Here is an 18,513-nt window from a genome sequence, read left to right as displayed (position 1 = left end):
AGGCCACTAATGAAAGAGGGTAGGAATTTATCGTCGATATAAATTGTCCCCGGATGTCGGACATCCGGCGGCGTTTGCGATCGATCGCGTTCCTCGCGAATCAGAGGAAAAGAGACTAACGGAAAAAAGAAAAGAAGAGAATGGAAAGGGAAGGAACGATTCCGTTTGCCCTTTATTGGTTCTCAGTGGTAGAGATTAAGTCTCGAAACGAGAAGTTCGTTTTAATTAGGCGATCGAAAACGCTTGGTCGAAAGATCGACGCGTGTGCACGCGAACTGCAATAACGAGGCCTCGTTAGAGGGCCTCGATGAGATCAACTGTTCTATTTGCCACTGACAAACGACCGTTCTCGCCGATGTTCTTGCCTGTTCGCGGTTTCGTGAACGCAATTACCAGGCTGTTGCTTCGGGATGCTGTGCACCCGTTGTTTTCAAATCGCGGTACTCTGTGTGTGTACGTGTGTACAGCTCGTTTTGGATCCTCGCGTGGGTGATTACCACTGATTTCGAGCAGGCTCCTCTTTGGAAGAAGTCTATTTCGCGGTTTTGTTCTCTTCTTGTTTTTATTCCGTTTGGTTTCCTAGTTAGCCAAGTTGTAATTTCACTCTGTACGAAAATTTCCGTTTAACACGTTCGTTCCGTGAGAGTTTCTACGATTCGGTAGAGAAAGTTTAGCAATATCGAGATCCAATAAATTCAACGTCCTCCCACGTGGTACACCTTCTACCCATTCTTCTACCGATCGTTCGCCAAAAATGGTCGCCACCGATCGCCGAACCAGTGCACGGAACACGCACAAAGAACCCGGACGTTCCATTCTCGAAATCGGTTGACAAGAAGCTCCGTGAGAGCTTCTGTCGCAGGATGAAGAATATGTTAATGGCCGCGTGTCGCCGAGCGGAGCCACGTCGTAAAAGGAAGACGGGCCCCTTCTTGTCGACCAGTCGCAGAAGAGTATCGTTCAGACCGTCCTTTTTTTGCTGTTGCTCGTCCTTTGGTAGTGGGTCCAAACAAGACTTCCTTCGATCTCCTCTTCCCTTGATTTAACTAAAACGTGTTCTCGTTGAGGGGCAAGCAAAAAGAATGGACCTTTGTGTGGATAAAATCCGGACTCTAGCGTCTATAGATTATTAATAGAAAATTAAAAATTAATTCTTTTATCCTTAGTTATTACTTGTATCGAATTTCCTGTTAACTTTATTCTCTTTGTTCTCAGCTGGTCGAGACATTTTTCTCACAATTTTTGTCATTACATTTCCTAATTAATTGCTCCGCTATTCTACTATTCTCTATCGTTTTAAACCTATAATCCATCTAGTTACACGAGACACCCCGTAGATGTATCCGAATTTCCCAGTGACAATTAGTTTGCAGAACAAAGAAACGAGTAATCCTTTAAAATTAATTTTTTTCTAATTTTCTTAATGGTCCTTTAATGCTGCTTCTAGTACTCTTCTTGTTGCAAAAGTTCAGCGGGCTGAGATGGTGGCTAACTGGATCTTTTCCGTGCAAAGATAACGCGTATATGTGTGCGTAGCCCGACGTGTTTAATGGAGAAGATAAGATGATACCAGGGATTACGAGAGAATTAAAGGAGACTGTGGCTGCGTAGATATATAGAGGCGAAGGAAAAAAGAATGGGTTTGCAGTTTTTAGATAGTTCTATTCGTGAGACTGTTACGTAGACAGGAGATTGAATTGGAATTGCTGGAGAGAGATAAAGGGACCGTGGAATGCGATGAATGAGCGTAATGGAATAGTGGGTGTACTGTGACACTTAGGCATCTAGCGGTTCACATGCAGTGGACGCAAGATGAAGCACGAGGAATGGTTACCATGATGTGGTATATTAACTGTAATTCAGTGGTTTAATGTTGGTCTATTACTATTATAGTACCACTTTACTATTGTCGTAGTACTATTGCTACGATAGTACTACTTTACTATTATCGTGCTAGTACTAATCTGCTATTGTACAATTGCCTTGCTCTTATAACACTGTACTACTACTCTAACATTGTTACATTACCTTCTTGTAATTTTAATTTACTAATACTCTATATTCTATGCAGAATAGTGATCTCGAATATAGTTAGCGCTAAAGATGAAGATCGCTGCATATCTTTTGATTTATCTATATATACAGGGTGGTTGGTAACTGGAGGTACAAGCGGAAAGGGGGTGATTTTTTTTTTATTCTATATTTTTATTCTATATTTTCGATTTCTTTTTTCGCGTAGAATCACCCCCTTTCCGCTTGTACCACCAGTTACCAACTACCCTGTATAAATATTTTATTTCCGTTTGTCTATCGAGGTTCCATTTACAGAGTTTGCATAAAACACGAACTTAAACATAAACAAAATACGTAGAAAATAACAGAACGACATGTTGAGGTTGAGGTTGAGGTTGACTGATTGAGGAACGAGTGGATGAATTTGCAATAGAAAAGTATATTGAATTAATTAAAGGTATAAGTTTATGCTGATTCAGATCTTTATTCTCTTAGTGTTACTAGACAATGGAATGATAGGGGGCACGTTCATATTTTTATAGCAAAAGGACATCACCAAAGAAGCTAACTTTATAGCTTGAGCTAGAGGCTACAGGAAACATAAATAGAAATCTGTTTATTAGTTCCTTTGTTGTTAGACCTTGCAACTCAAAACATAATGTATATTCAAGGATACAATAATATACACCGCTTCTTATTTAGAATATTTCTGCATAATAGCAAACACCAGGTCACATATATACGTAAATAAGGATGTAGAGTTTTTCTTCAAGTAGTTACTTCAACAAGACAGAACAACAATCGTGACATAATCTAAACTCTATCAACTGTGCATACAACTACTTACATCTGTCCTTATGGTCTGTATTATCATCTATATCTGTAAATCTATATGTTAACACCGTGATTTATGAGTATAACGAATGATCGACGATTTAAATAGTTTCATAATCTCTACGAAGTGTAGATTAATATTATCGTGTGATATTAGTCGACGACTCGTATTAAAAGGAAAGAAAAGGAAGAAACAAAATCTATTCCCGACGCGACGTTTAAAAAAATTCATTTACTTCGCCATTACGTTTCGCATACAGCCGCGGACGAGCAGTGACAAAGGAAAGCTTTCACGTGCAGTCGTTCGATGCGTGCTCGACTTGTTTTCCATTCGATTGTCTCGCGGTTCGGTGTCGCGCGACAGCGAGCGTACGCACGCGGATACAACCCGATGCAATTTGTCCCTTTGCCGACTGGGGTCTCGTCTGGCCGTGGCTTTAAAGGCGAAACTTTTAATTAAAAAGTAACCATCGGACAGCGGGGGAAGAAGAACGACTGGCCTCGAGCAATTTGCTGCGATATAAAAGTTCTCTTCCTGCTCCCACTGTTGTAGAATCGCCGGAAACGGCGAGGGTGTACCGCCAGAAACCAGAAAATCGCTGGAACTACCAAATTGACGGCGTTGCAAAAGAATCTCTGCGCGATTTCGTCCAAGTGAAACCTCTCGGATTTCTTTTTCCTACTCGACGAACGTTGTCGTTCGATAATAGAGCATATTACGCTTCTACTCATAGATGTTGTTAGAGCATTCGTTAGCTTCATACCGAGCGAGACAATTGATACAAAGCATCAAGAAAATGATCAGAATTGTAATATTTTTACAGAGTAAGATTACAAAATATGTATAACACTTGAGAAAACTTATTCTAAATGTACCAAGTAGTGGCCATAAAACGTATTTGTACATCACTGCGTTCATACTTTATGGTATAATGGTTAATTAGATCCAACTGTAATAAATCTCGTATTTTCAAACGATTACAAAAATTTGATACTAACGACGCTACGTATGATTATTGATATTTGATGAAAATGGAGTGTAAAATCTAATAAAAGAATAAATACTTTGTTGGAGAAAACGGTGTGTATTTTTCGTTGCCACTGTATACGTTATACAAAGCGTTTTGTATGGCATACTGCACGATACGAGTGTCACGATCGCAGCGTTAGAATTTAAAAAAAATGCCGAAAATGTTCGATGTAGAAGTTGCAATTTACGTATCGTTGTTTATTACAATCACGCGTACTTCACAACAAATCACAGTAATTATCTACAGATACAGGAAGTCGCAGTATTTAACGAGAGCAACAAATCCCAAGAAAAGAAGATAAAAGATCACCGAAAGAACGAATATCATGAAGGAGCCATAAAACAGAGCCCCCAATGAAACGGTCGTAAAACGTGCGACCATTTGCCGATGAGAAAGACGAACTGTCAGCAGGTCTCGCAGTTAAACAAAATAATGCTTAATTAATTCATTAAACGACGTCCTCGGGTGGCTAGCAAGATGCTAGGTCCCGGTTTCATGATCTCGTTCGACCTACGGGGGATTCGTGGTGCGTGTTTCTAACGCAGACGAGTTCCCGGGCAAAGGTACGTCCCGCGGGAGGCGAAGTCAGAAGCGGGGAAGAGCCAGCTATTAAGCCCACGGGATAAGACTTGGCACTTCACTTCGTACGCTTACTAATTAAATTATTCCAGAAACGCAGCGCGCCGCTACCTGCCCCTAGAAGCACCATCCACGCTCCGAGGGTGTTTGCGAGTGTGTACGACCGTTCGAAATGCTTATTCTGATACGGTTGGACAAACGTTCTACGGATACCAGAAGTTGTGTCGTTACCCAGGATTTTTGTCCGTGAGATAGAATTTTATACTCTGGTTTGGGAAGTTTCAGAAAGTTTGAGGACGTTGTAGACAATTTGGGATTACGGAAAGCAATACGTAGTCTTTTGAGCTTGGCTATACACATTTGGAAGCTAATTTAATAGCATTTCTGAAGATTTCCTGATTTTAATATTAGTTAGGTTTGATCGAGTTTGATCGGGTTTGATCGGGTTTGATGGATTGGCTCTTGTACGAATAATCAGAGTTACATGCCCGGAGGTCAAACTGATGAATTCCATTTCCTGAAGATTCCTTGATTTCGATTATCAAGAATTTGGCTCCATCGCTCTCAAACCTCAACGAGCTGAAACAAACTTTTGCAATTTCAAAACTACCAATCGATTAACGCTAATAAATAATCCTCGACTATTCGTGAAATACGTCTGTAGCACCGAAACCGCTTCATAATTCCAGAAATGAACCCCACGAAGAAGCGAAGTAACTAACGTGTTCCATCTTCGGTACACGAAGGAACATCAGCATTCCGATTCAAAAAGCAATCAAAAGAGACGCGAAAGGCTGGGACCAGCGCGTACGTGACGTGATTTCCGGGAAACGGGATTCTACTCCCTCTGTTTCACTGTGCTACGAAAGTCTGCGGTCGCTCGAGAGCACGGAATTTGACAGAGACGAAGCTTCAGATATGACGGATAAGAGGGTGGAGCGATGGAAAATGGCCTGGCTGGCAGACAACAAATTGTTCGACGGATACGGGCGCGCTGATATAAGCGGAGGAAGCTAGACGAAGTCGTCCACCGCTGCCAATTGTCGCCGGGTTGAACGATGAAGCTCGGCATTTATCATGGAGTAGCTGGCCGTGGCTCGGGTGATTGGCTTCCGATTGCGTGCCATGCTCGTCGATCATCCTTCGAATCCTGTTGCTCCTTGAAAATTATGTCGTTTTAATATTCTGATGAAAATTGCACCGTTTGTCTGGTAGAGAATTTCTCGCTCGATACCAACTGAGATTGGGCCATGGATGATTTTCCGCGAGAAGAACAGATTGGAAGCAAGAAAATGAAAATTAGTTTCGCTCGATGTTATTGGAATGGTTGAAATATTTTTATTAATACGTTCTTCCGTGCTATATTTTAATATGTTTCTTATCGACGAATGTGACGTTGATAATAGCGAGGTCTGTCGTTTTACATGGGTAATTTACTGGAGGAAGGAAAAATTGTCGAAAAACGACTACGCCGACCGATGTTCCACGTGCAGAGACTGTCTCGATAGCGAGGTAAAATCAGGAAACGTTTCGAAACGGTTGAAACAAAAGCACAGAGTGTGTTAAACCATCCGGAGAAAATTATTGAATTGCAGACACTCGGTTGTAAATGACCGTTTCGTACTGCAACGGAACGTTTCCTCCGGTGCATAAGAAGGCACGCTAATTACCAACACCGTTACCACGATTACAAGGTGCAAATTGTTTCGTGTTGATTTCTTTTCGAGTGCAGCCGCCATGGTCTCTCGTTTATTTACAGGCGGAAGGTTCGACGCCTCGTTTTTCTTATTTTTCGTCTTCCTTCCAGGCCACTTATGAATCACACTTTTGGTTCAATAAACCGAGAGCCAGAAAATAGAACTCGTTCCTGAGAGTTTCCGCAGCTGAACTATTTTATTCGAGGATAATGTAAATTCTCCGTGTTACGTATGCAAAAATATTCATCCCGTGCGTTTTATCCGCCGCATAACGCATATTTCGTTTTATTTAATCCACCATGGGATACAGAGAAATAGGAATTGTTTGTTCGTCTGTGCCGTAAATATGTTTTGTATTCGGGGCCAACTGGGATTGAAAAATACCTATACAAATTGCACTACGATTTGTTTTTTATTTCTACCTCAAAAAATTTGCAAGAACAACTCTAATAATTGATTACCTTAAAAAGGTACCGATAGTTTGCATAAATCGTTAGATACAATTTTATTCGTCAGATTTTCAAGAAACGAATAGTGGCTCGATCCAACAGAAAGTTCCACGTAATTTTCTAAAAAACCAGAACAGCACGCAACAAAAGCGAAATAAAGGATACGATCGTGCAAAGGGCTATTATCGAGTAGCGAATGGAACGACAAACAGCAAGCACTTTATGCTCGACAATTAACATTAACCTGCGGCAATCCTCGAAGCCGTCGTTCATTCATCCAACCCCAAGAATTAATCCCAATTCACGCTTCCACCCCTTCCGCCTATGCGCTATTCAAACCTTTCTCCATGTCCTGGAACCCCTTCTCACCCCCTTTAGAGGGACATAATTCATTACTGGAACGTCTCGTTTCAATTGTACCCAGAGTGTCTGGCCTCGCCAGTTTCCCAAATTGTTTAGAAAACTACGACCTCGACAAAGTATTTTGCATATTCGACCGCCTGGCAAGCGGGAGGTGAAACAGGGTGCAAAGGTGATTACTCGGCTCGCGATTATAATTCTCATCCCGCGGAAACCTTTTGCGCCGTCCCTGAGGGGACAATCGCGCTTCTCAGAGCGGAAAAACCGGGCTACGTTGTGACCGAAGGAACTCACCATGGGGAAACGAGCAGTTTCGTTTATGGTCTCTCAAAAGTTGCGTAGATATTTTCGGATGTTTTTTATTTAATTGGATATTTTTTAATCAAGTACAAAGACTATATCGTGGAAATTTATTTTCATTAGAATTTAGTATTCGCTACAAGTTTTCATGAATTTTTATTCTTATTATTAACCGTAGTTACCTTTCGTTACAAGTATTATTGTCGAATCTGTGAAGAAATCTCGCGATGGAAGTAGAAATCGATTGAACTCGTTGGAGTAGTAGACACTACGTTGAAAACTCTGATAGCGAGCAATTTCTTCGTCTGAAAATGTATTTCTTACGTTTATACCAAATTTTATCGAACGTTTCGTTTTATACCATCGAATTTGCATCAACGATATTTTACAATATATAAAATTCAATCCTCAACAGGCTAAACTCGAGTATCTACCAGAAAAGCGAACTTCTTTCGCCAAACTTCCCTAGCTTAACTTCGTTCAACAACGTCAAATATTTCAGGATCTTCAAAAGAAGAAATATACGATCTTTGGCCGGAGTTACTCGGCATAATTCATGAAATATAGGTACGATGAAGCAACCGACAACTTCCGAAGAAACTTTAGGAAGTTCCAGCGAGAAATTCTGGTCTGTGCACCTGAGCCCGTGACCACTTCCATGATTTTCCAAGTGCAAGGTTCCACCACTGAACGAAGGGTGAGAAACGTGTATTTTCTCTCTCCGATCGTTTTCCATTGGGATTTTTACGAGTGTTGCTTGTTTGATCGTTACACGATTCTCGAGGAATGAAGCTGAATCTTGTATTTAACAACCACTTTTACGATCCGATTTTTCTTACCGCGTAAGGGTTGAACGAGGGTAGATCGAACGATACCTGAACCGCGTTTCTGTCGAAAGAAAATCGCTTTTTTATAGCGTCCTATACGAGATGCGAATCGTATAGAAATAAATGGGCTTTGAACGAAATTAGTTTCCGATACTTGGAATTTTTAGAAATTTTCGCAAGATATATAGAAGCATTTTTTGATTAATAGATCAGAGTTTACGCGTCTAAATATTTTGAGTACCGAACATACAGATTTTCTATATTTGTATCGACGGTTAAATTTCTTAGAAATTAGAATTCAAAATTTTGCAGATATATTAAAGCAGTGTCCAAAATGTCCACTTGTCAAGGTTCCTACGCAACTTCATCGAAAATTGAAATTTCTATGTTCGTTGCCTCGTTCAATTTTATCAAACTTTAATTCTTCTCCGATTAGAAATTATTACGATATAATACGTATGAGTAGTAATAAAAGATTACAACGATATAATCGTAGGACGCGTTACGTCGTTAAATTTTATCACAAGGTTCCAACGAAACACTACCGGTATAATCATCATCGCTGCGCCCCATCGCAGACGAAACAGCTGAACTAAACGCCTTAATTCAAAGCTTCTTTGCACTCGTCAAATTTCCTCGCCCTTTTCCTCCATCAAGAATCATTAACCCTGGCCGTCCACTAGAAGCACACACAGGGCTTAATGCTTCGCCCTAAAACAAACACAGGAACGCTATACGCCATCGTAGTCCGAGGATCATCCTTCAGCTCACGATACGCGAACAATAAACTTTTTCTCCGTGAAAACGATCGAAGTTTCTTCTCGCCAGTCGTGAGCTCGTATTTCTTCTCTCAACCAAGTCTCTTCCTCTTCTCTTTCTTCTTCTTTTTCTCTTACACGTATACGCATACGTCGTAAGTCGCGATCGCTTTTTCCATAAGAAGAGACGAAAAGTGGCGATGGTTCTTTCACGGCGGTAAACCAACCCGCCACAAATCTCTTCCGCCACTATCACCCCCGGTTTTTTCGAACGTTGCGTGGCCCTTTTACAGCCATTCGCTTAATCCACTGCACCCCCCTTTCCAGAGGATCGCTTCCCGGTGATCTGTGTAAGTCCGTCCTTGAAGAATCCACGTGGAATCAATGTTTCGACCGTACCTCTTGTGTCCCTCTTTCAGCTTTACGAGGATTGTCGACTTCTTTAGAGATTGGAGGGAGGGTGTCTTTGAAAGGTATATCGTATCGTATCGGGTTGTGATTAGGTGTATTGGTTTGGGAAGATTCGTTCCTTTGTAGAAGGATTGCGGGGATCTATACCGTTGGTCAAATATACGAGATCGCTTTATCAGTCGTAGAGTAGAATCTTGATTATTCGAGTAACAACTTAAGATTGTTACACTTCCTTAAACTGCGAAATAGCAGCTTGTACTGTCTGTATTATGACCAGTTTACGTTTACAAATAATCATCGTACGGAGTAACAGTATAGCGGCGAACAAAAGGCAGTTTAGAAGATAGCCGATATGGAAGCACATCGTAATGTTGGAAAACAGGATTACGTCTAACAGTACAAATTCATATTTTTCTGATAAAAAGATGGAGTCTAGATAGAAAGTTGTTTCATCTACTAAATATTGTAACGACCACTGTACTTCTACACTACGTATATTCCATGCAATTTTCCACCTTTACATTTCATAAAAATCTGTAGAGAAGACAGAATATTAAATGTTTGGAAAAAAAATATTTATATAATGCTGGAATTTCAATTTAAACGATCGACCGGAGTAAATTGAAAACAGGCAGTAAATTAATCGAATGAATGAAGCGAAAATATATTTAATCGAGTATCCAATCTCTCGTGTACATCCTGATCGATGCATCTTCAAATCATTTCCACTTTCACTCGGTGGCTCTTTTTCAATTGCGCTTTACACGTTCAAGAGCAGAAACGAGTGAAGCGCAGCTAGAAACGCAGTCGTCCACGTCAGTTTCACGAGTATTATATAGCGCAGCGTCCGATTTCCTCTGCAGACGATATGCGAGGCAACGATTGCCTCGAACCACGGTCCAATTGCGATTCCCATGCTGGAACAGCTTCCTTCCACGGAAGTTCTTCGTGTCGTAAATCATGGAAAACTGTACGTGCCATTAAAGAGGAAATGGTGGCTGTACCACGAGATAATCAGCCGGTGTCGACCGACTGCTACCTAATAAATAACGTATCGCAGCGATTTTTTAATGCTTCCGGCGTGACAAATTACCATCGAGAAACATTTCCGTCTGATCTTCGCGAATGACATTTTTCTGAAAATTTTACCGAAAGTTTTGTGTCCTTCCGTGATCTTCGATTTAACCAGCGATTTTCGTGTAGTAACAATAAAATCAAGCAATTTGTATGAATTTTTTTATTCTAATTACTAGTTATACATAGGTCTAGACCTTTTTGGAATGTAAACATAATCAAAGTACAAATCTAGTTACGAGTCCTAGCTCCATGTAATCAGCAATTTCTCTAAAAAGACAAAACTCATAAAAATTACTTGTATATATCGTTGTTACGTACGAATCTTTCCTTAGAAACTTCAAACTGTCGCAACCATCAGAAATATCTCGGACAAAATTGTCTCTAGCAGTCGCAAAAATTGCTAGGAAAGGTGAAAATACGCTATAATCCAGCAACATCGTCAATCCGCGGCAAGACGCGGCAGAACAGAAGCCAGTAGACAATGGTTGTCCTTTCTCTGGCCATTATCTATCATTACCAGATCCGTTCTGGCGAAACCGCAACTACACGTACCGCGACGCTAACCACGTGCATTCAGGTGTGATTGAAAAAGGAAGGATCCGTGGCACGAAGCTCGCACTTTACAGTGGTCGTCAAACGCCACGGCCACGTAAAACCTGTTACATAAGCCGATACCGCAGCCACCGATGGTTTTCCTGAGCCACACCTCGGCACGAGCGGACAGATCTAAGGCTACGATGGATCGTAACAGCCGATCACGCTCGGTGGTTGTACTTGCGGAGGATGGACCGGTTTCCTATTCCTAACCTCACACGACGACCACGTTTCCTCTAAACGGTGCAACGATTAAACCGAGCGAATTCAACTATCCACCGGTTAATTGTCACGAACTTATTAACCGGCTCATCCCTTAACCAGAAACTTTTCAGTTACTGATCATCGAGCGAGGGCAACTTGATACTTTTAATATTTTTCGCTTGTTTAGCAAAATTGACGGACGTAAATGAATTTTACCAACAAAATTTCTAAATTTCCCCAATTTCTGATCAAGTATAGTTGTCGCTATACGGCTGACATTACCATCTCTCTGTGGCTTCTCGCATGTAAAACAGAATCTTCTATCTTTGAAGCCCATCACCTATTTTCAATTTTTCTAATTACTTTCACTTCGCTGTAGCGAAGAACCCGTTCTTGACACAGCTTCTGAACCCTAACCATATAGAAAATAGAATCTTCTATCTGTAAAATACAACGATCATTCCAATAATCATTTCCAATTTATCTAATTATCCTGCGCTTCTTCAAAACCTTTCTTCCTTTACAAAGTCTACCATTACCACCCCTCCACCCTCCCCGAATCTTTTTTCTCCGTATCCAAAGACTGGCCCACAACGACCCATAAAAGGCGAAAAAAAACCAACCGGATGATTACTTTCTCCGGCGGTCGCGTCTCGATTTTTCGGTTGCCACCATCCTACCACCAGGTCCGGTGGAGGCATCGATGCCGATGGCAAGGTTAGAATGAACTAGCAGAATCCGTTAATGCGCATGCGCAGCTCCCCTAACCGTTAACCCCACCACCGTGTCTCTCGTAACCGGCTAGTAGGTAGTAGACCGGTCTCGTGTCTACTAGCGGACAGTTGCGTTTCTGTACGCGTTTGTGCGTCTTGTCGGGACGCCAGGTGCCAGTGCGTCGCCGACTGGCGTCACGGCGCCTCTCGCCGTTGATTGTGCGTCCCCTCGTGTGCTCCTTCCTTCTTTTTTTTTTCTTCTTTCTCTACTGCTCCTCTCCCTTCTTCCTAAAGAAGCGTTTGTCGAGTGTGTCTCGTTCTGTAGTGTATTTTTAAAATCGAATCTGTTGTGGTGGGACACGTGGTGGACACCGGAAGTGAAAGTCGAGAAAAGCCTATCGCGCCGGTGTTATCGATCGAAGACAAGTTCCAGAGCAGGAAAAACCGAATCGACGGGAGAGGTAGAGGGAAATTGAGAAAAAAAAAAGAGGTTGATCGTCGGTGACTTCACAGTCGCGTGATTCAAGATTCGGGAGGAGGCAATGGTCTCGCGACAACGTCGCGTAGTCGTCGATAAGAGTGATCGGGTACTCAGGCAGAGTTCTTGGTAAGGATGACTGAAAAGTGTCAACGTGAACGTCGTCTTATCGTGATTATGTAGGAACACGAAAGGAGTTGTATTTTTAATCGTTGTTTTCCTGATTCGTATCGTGATCGTTGGGATTTTCTGTTTGGAAGTCTTCCGCGAATGCAAACCATGTCCACAGGGAAAAGTGTTGCCAGTAACAAAACGGAGGATCGCGTGTGCGGAATGTCCACAGTCTGCCATAATTTGTCTTGCGTATGGTAAATCTGTGGAACATATGGATAGAGAAAGTTAGAGATAAAAGAAATGCAGTGTTCCATGGAAATACTGCAAGCTTACGTCTACTGGCAGGTTTCAACGAGTGAAATATGGATGTCGGACTTGTTGAAGTGTTTGAGATGATACGATAATCTTTTTAATCTATTTACATATCCGATAATGTAGGTGTGTTGTAAAGAGTATGTCAAACTCTACCTTTGACAACTTTTTATCGTCTTTACAAATTTGATAAATATTTAATACAGAATATCGTAGAGAAGGGATCGAACCCTGAGCAATTTTTTATCCTTTTTACATATTTCATAAGATTCTGTACAACTATATTCTGTGAAATGTTACAGAGGGTGCGATCAACTATGCTTTTAAAAGCTTATATCTTATTGAAGCCCATAAAAAGCTTTACTTTCTTATTCGCTCTACGAATTTCACGAGGCTTTTTTTTTTACGAGTATCTTATGTGGAATGTTTTACAGGATGTATCAAACTTTTTTTACAAGATAGATGAGATTTTTTACAAGCACCTTACGAAGGATATCATCGAAGATATATTAAACCGCACGTTTCAGAATTGTTTATTTTCTTTATAAATTTAGAGAGTCTTTTTTTTACAAGCATTTTGTATAAAAAAGATTAATCGTATCTTAGTGACGCCGTAGGAAAAGGCTGCGCGTCATATCACCAATTTATGTCAACGAAGCTCCTGCGTAATAATACGAAGAACGTTTCGTAGCCCCGTGTCTCTGTTCAGAATTTCTTGTTGTGTATTGATAAGTCTAGCGTGGTTTCCGTGTCACATCGTTGCTTATCTCGTCGAGTGAATCAGTGAAACCCTTCCTTTTCTTATGTTTTCTATATACTTGCCACTTTAGAAAAATAGTGGCTAATGATAACATGAACGTTTTATATAAATCAAGTTTTAATTAATCGACTGAACAGTTAAAAGGATACCTATTCTCACTGCTATAATTTTATACGGAACATTAATACAATCTTTGAGAATTCGTTGTTCTCCCTGCAATTTTCATCAAGTTATTTATAAATATCTTATATAGAGTGTATTGATTAATTTAGTGATGCAAATTTTTTTAAACGGAATATGTATGTCGAAATATTTTCTAGCGATATTTTAAATTTGTTAATCGAACCGTTTTCTTCGTTTTTGAGAATATTTTATTCTTCGCGCGAATGTAACAAGTCAGTGACAGATCTAATACGAAAAGAAGTAAATTATTTTTATACAAGTTATTTTCATAGCATTCGCTATTTCTCAGTGATTCGGCTTTTCTAAATATAATATATCGTACTATTTTTCCAAGATATCTTTCTATTCTGTTTACACCTCCAATGACAGCTTTATCACAAAAAAACATATACATACACCCGTTTCTTTAACAATTTTTTACTGTAGAGCTTATTAATACAAACTTCTTCTAGGAAACTAGAAAATTAGAAGACTAGCTGTATTATTCTCTATATTAAAATTATTTATCACAAAAAAACATATACATACACCCGTTCCTTTAACAAGTTTTTACTGTAGAGCTTATTAATACAAACTTCTTCTAGGAAACGAGAAAACTAGAAGACTAGCTGTATTATTCTCTATATTATAAAATTATTTGTTCCTTTTACAAGTTTAACGATACCGTTCTCTAATGCTTTAACATATCGATACAGAATTATAATAGAATTCTCTCGAAACAAAATACCTTACAATACGTTCGTTGAGAATCGTGTCAGTCAGAGTTATCTGATTCCGTTGTCAGGCTTTGTGCACGATAATCTTCCGGCTGGTGACACCGTCAGCCGGTTGCAGCCGTCGCTGATAACGGACTGCTTGTTAACCGTGTGCCATGGTCGTCTTATCGAACGCCTCGTCGTGAAAGGAGGATGCCCGTGCAAAGGTAACTCGTGCTGTTTGATCGAACGATGCGTGGATATCTCGTCGTATGTTCGACATTCGCCCAATGAGGTTCTGGACGCTGGACGTTGATTAAAGTGGGACCCAATGCGACAGAAATTGGACTCTATCGAATGTATCTTCTGTTGGTTTCTGTTGATTTTGCTTCCGTTTGTAATCTTCGTAGGGGAAGGATTAGGTTTGTCCGGAGAATCAGAATTGGATTAAGGCTAGAAGAGACAGAAACTGGAGCTACTTACTTTGTTTGAATAGACGTCTTTGCTTGTAGTTTTATCTGTTCGTACAAGTTCATATATCTAAATAGAATTTTGCTTGTATAAATTGTTTCCACCTGTGAAAGGTCGATACATGTATGCATTTTGTTAAATACGATGAAAACATTTTTAACGTGTCATACCTTCTATTCGCTCTATCTATTCTGCTTTAGACGAAGATCCTTCTTCTGTGTTCAAACTCTGAATTTCACCTTCTTTTGAACATCCATAAAACGGCTGTCAACGCATAGACTGTATATGGTTGTTACAAATATTACACGTATTAAAAGTTCATATATTTTGCCTACGGTAAAAGGACAACGCATTGAACGAACAATATGAAGAAATAACAATATGTCATTGAATAAAATAATGTAATGAAATTAACAGAAGAAACGCTTTGATCTAGTATGTGCTCTACTTTATCACCATCCATAAGCTGAGCAATACTGTTTTTAAAGGGAAACAAAAGACTCATCCTCGAGTATCCTCCAGCATTGTCTCTCTAGACAATAAAATTACCCGAAATAGAACAAAACTCCTCAACTTGGGAACAATACGAAACAATTACTCATAAATCTACCGCACGTAACAAATCTTATATTCATGACTGTGTAACTCAATGATACTATCGCGCATAAAAATAAAAAAGCCACTGAAGGAGGTACTTTACAATCCACACGGTTCAGCTAGAAACTCCATTGATTTCGAAAGAAATCTTCTCCAGCACCCGCCCAATCTCTGTGCTATACATCACGACCGATAAGGGATCTCTGTCTGCTCCATTCTCCTGCATCTCACCCCGGAATAATTCTGCAACCACTCTCCAATAGAAACTTGCAGAAAATACCTCTTCAACCCTTAAAAATTACCTCTTTGTCCTGTAAAAAGAAACTACCAAGTTGACTGGAAAATTCCCAATTTCTTAGACATAGTAACATCTTTGTTCGTTGTTGGATTTTCGAATTGTTCTTAAAAGAGCCCTAAGGACAAAGAATTGTTAACAGAATGCATTTAGACGCGTTCGTGCTTATTAACAGAAGTGAAAACTTCTCTAGCGAGAATTGTGTAACTACACGAAACAGCATACGTGTACTTGCATCGAGAATAAACATTTTCTTCGTTGCTGCATCTACGTATCAAGCGATGACACGCAACATCGTACGAGGTTAGTTTGCACGCGTTAAATTTGGCAACGACTGCAGAAAATTTACACGTTTGAGAAACTTTAGAAAGATTCTTTTCCTGTTCCTAGTGGATCATCTTCGTTCTCTCTCCTTTTTAAAGTCTGTCCTTTATCGTTTTACTTAACATTTTCTAATTTCTTAGCTTCGCCCTTTTTTCTCTCTTATCCTTTACCCCTTCCTTTACCCCTTTGGGGGTGAAATTTTGAAAACACTTGTACAGATTTTTCAAACACGTTTCGAGATATGGAAGAAACCGTGAAAAACATTTTGTCCCCTTTTATTCTCTTAGTGAATGAATTTCGAAACGTCCCTTCTTGACGAGTGCTTACGTCCTGACAGGAATATACTTTGCGAATTTTATATTTTCAAAAGTTATGCGTCGATCAGTCAATCGGGACATTGATTTTTATATAAATATATATATATATATAAATTAAGGACCAACGTTTCGCTGGATGACGTCGCTCGTGTCACTTATCAGTTTCGATAACGACGAGTCGAGGCTGTTGGACGTCGTCGTGGGTGGTGCGGCCGCAGTTCCATGCCAGCCTCCGGGATCAATGCTCGTGACTGGTTGATTGGACGTTCTTGGTGCTCAATAAACGCGATTATTCCCGGTTTTTCGCGCGATAAACACTTTGTTTGCGACTATTCTCGCGATAGTGATTCGCTCGAGCGTGATTCAGTTTGTCGCGGGACGTGTCGTTGGACGAACGTAATTTGTGCAGTAATCTTTTCCGTGAAGGTATAATTGATGTTACGTTCGAAGGAATCGTGGTTTGCGGGATTCGTGGAAAGGATGAAATGGGAATTGTTTTGTTCTGGTGCAAGTGCGTACATCGTTGTTTCATCCCGTGCAAGATAATAACAAAAGTAGGCAGAGTCCTCTTCTTTTTAATATTGCTCTCTGAGTGTGCCTTTTTTTATACGTAAAGTTATCGGTTTATCGATTATCGAGGAGCATTAGTTTGAAATAAAATAGAGGAAAACATGTTTGTTTAAGTAAAAGAGTTATCTTACTGCAGAGACAACAATTTGTGAATAATTAGTGCGAAATTACATTTTACGTTACGTTGCATAACGTTATAGCCGAATTTTCAATCGAAGATGGACAAAGTTCTTTCTGGCGAATTTCTCGCCGACGATTGAATCGCTGCTCGTATTACTAGATCCTCGAGGTTGTGATGAATTATGCTAAAAAAACTGTTGAATAGACTGAGAAGGTGAGTGCCGATAAAAAGTTTATCAAAAATACGTGAAATCGTGAAACGGCGTTCATAAAATTTCTGCGAAATATCAACCGAGGAACGTTTGCGTTCCGAATCCTTTAAAACGTCGCGTCGTGTGATAGTACGCGATACGCGCAGTCGAATTTCTGGAAAATTCATTAATCAATGCGCAAGTTCAATGAATTGAACTATCATAGCTTTAAGGTTTGAGACGTTTAATTTTGTTTCTCTTAAAAATAGTATCTCAATGATACATTAACAATATCGCGAATTTCTAAAATTAATAATTAAACTGCGGATGTTTATGCAACCTCATATTTTTATAACCATAATTAAACAGAAAAAAATGAAACCTAAATAGAAATTTATTTTCCCTACCACTTAAGTATGTAATAATGTTACGTTACTTTTACACCTACGTGTAGTCATCACAAAGAACGAAGTCATTGTAGATCCGCCTGTTCATGCGAATAGTTTTGCGTTATCAAACCAAATTACATCCGAATCAAATTTTATAATAAAATCCCACTCTGTTACGTGGAAATTTTCGTATGTACAATATTTGTCAATTGCGAAATAAAAAGAGTCCTAAAACAAAATTATCCTAAAATAAAAGAAATAAGTTATGTGAGATAAAATTATCTATCTTTTGCATCTTCTTTCCTCTTCCAATATTCGTGTTATGACTTTTGCATATTTCTGCGACGAGTCGCAGCATTAGCAAAAATATTGCCCGTACTTTTCCTTCGAAATTTTGCTTCCACGCAGTCTGCGTCGACAAACTTAAAAGTAGCCTTAGGCGAGTTTCGCGTGTCTTTGGCTTTCCATCGAATCGACACGGCGCGACGAATGAATCAGTTCTAACGAAAGGTGTGTAGTATAGCGTATAGTCACACTAGTCACACGGTCGTTTCCACTGATTTGTCACGTTCTACTCGATAAAGAATGGAAAAATACAATTGAAAAAGATTTCAGCGCAAAAATGTTCGATCGAATCGAGAGAAACGATCATCGAGATTAAACAGAAGCGCGTTATTCGCCGAGACTAGAACCGTTTCTCGTCGAAACTGTGCTTCAAAATAAAATTTCAATGATTTCCTAATAATATCGCGTTACTCAACTTGGAAGATTATGGCATTCCTATGCTAATGAGTAGCCTACTTGCAAAGTTCATTTTTGTGGATATCTAAAAATTGTCGGTTTGTTTAAA

General features: G+C 39.8%; 1 protein-coding gene across 12 annotated transcripts in view; it reads left to right on the top strand.

The window, feature by feature from the left end:
- Positions 1 to 18,513, top strand: part of LOC117234086 (protein sprint) — a 155,467-nt gene that overhangs the window by 79,394 nt on the left and 57,560 nt on the right. For 2 of the 12 annotated variants that reach the window (XM_033494965.1, XM_033494960.1), the window contains exon 1: positions 11,966 to 12,454. The exons of 7 other annotated variants lie outside the window; for them this stretch is intronic. In XM_033494965.1, coding sequence (XP_033350856.1) covers positions 12,390 to 12,454 — 65 coding nt within the window. In that variant the 5' untranslated portion in view covers positions 11,966 to 12,389. Of the gene's footprint in view, positions 1 to 11,965; positions 12,455 to 18,513 lie in introns of those variants that run through there. 3 more of the 12 variants (XM_033494963.1, XM_033494962.1, XM_033494964.1) reach the window with 3 other exon arrangements.

This window comes from Bombus vosnesenskii, unplaced genomic scaffold (genome assembly GCF_011952255.1).
Source record: "Bombus vosnesenskii isolate JDL3184/JDL3185 unplaced genomic scaffold, Bvos_JDL3184-5_v1.1 scf7180000013302, whole genome shotgun sequence".
Classification (NCBI taxonomy): domain Eukaryota; kingdom Metazoa; phylum Arthropoda; class Insecta; order Hymenoptera; family Apidae; genus Bombus; species Bombus vosnesenskii.
The sequence above is the reverse complement of the archived record's forward strand: the minus strand, read 5'-3'. Positions and strand labels throughout refer to the sequence as shown.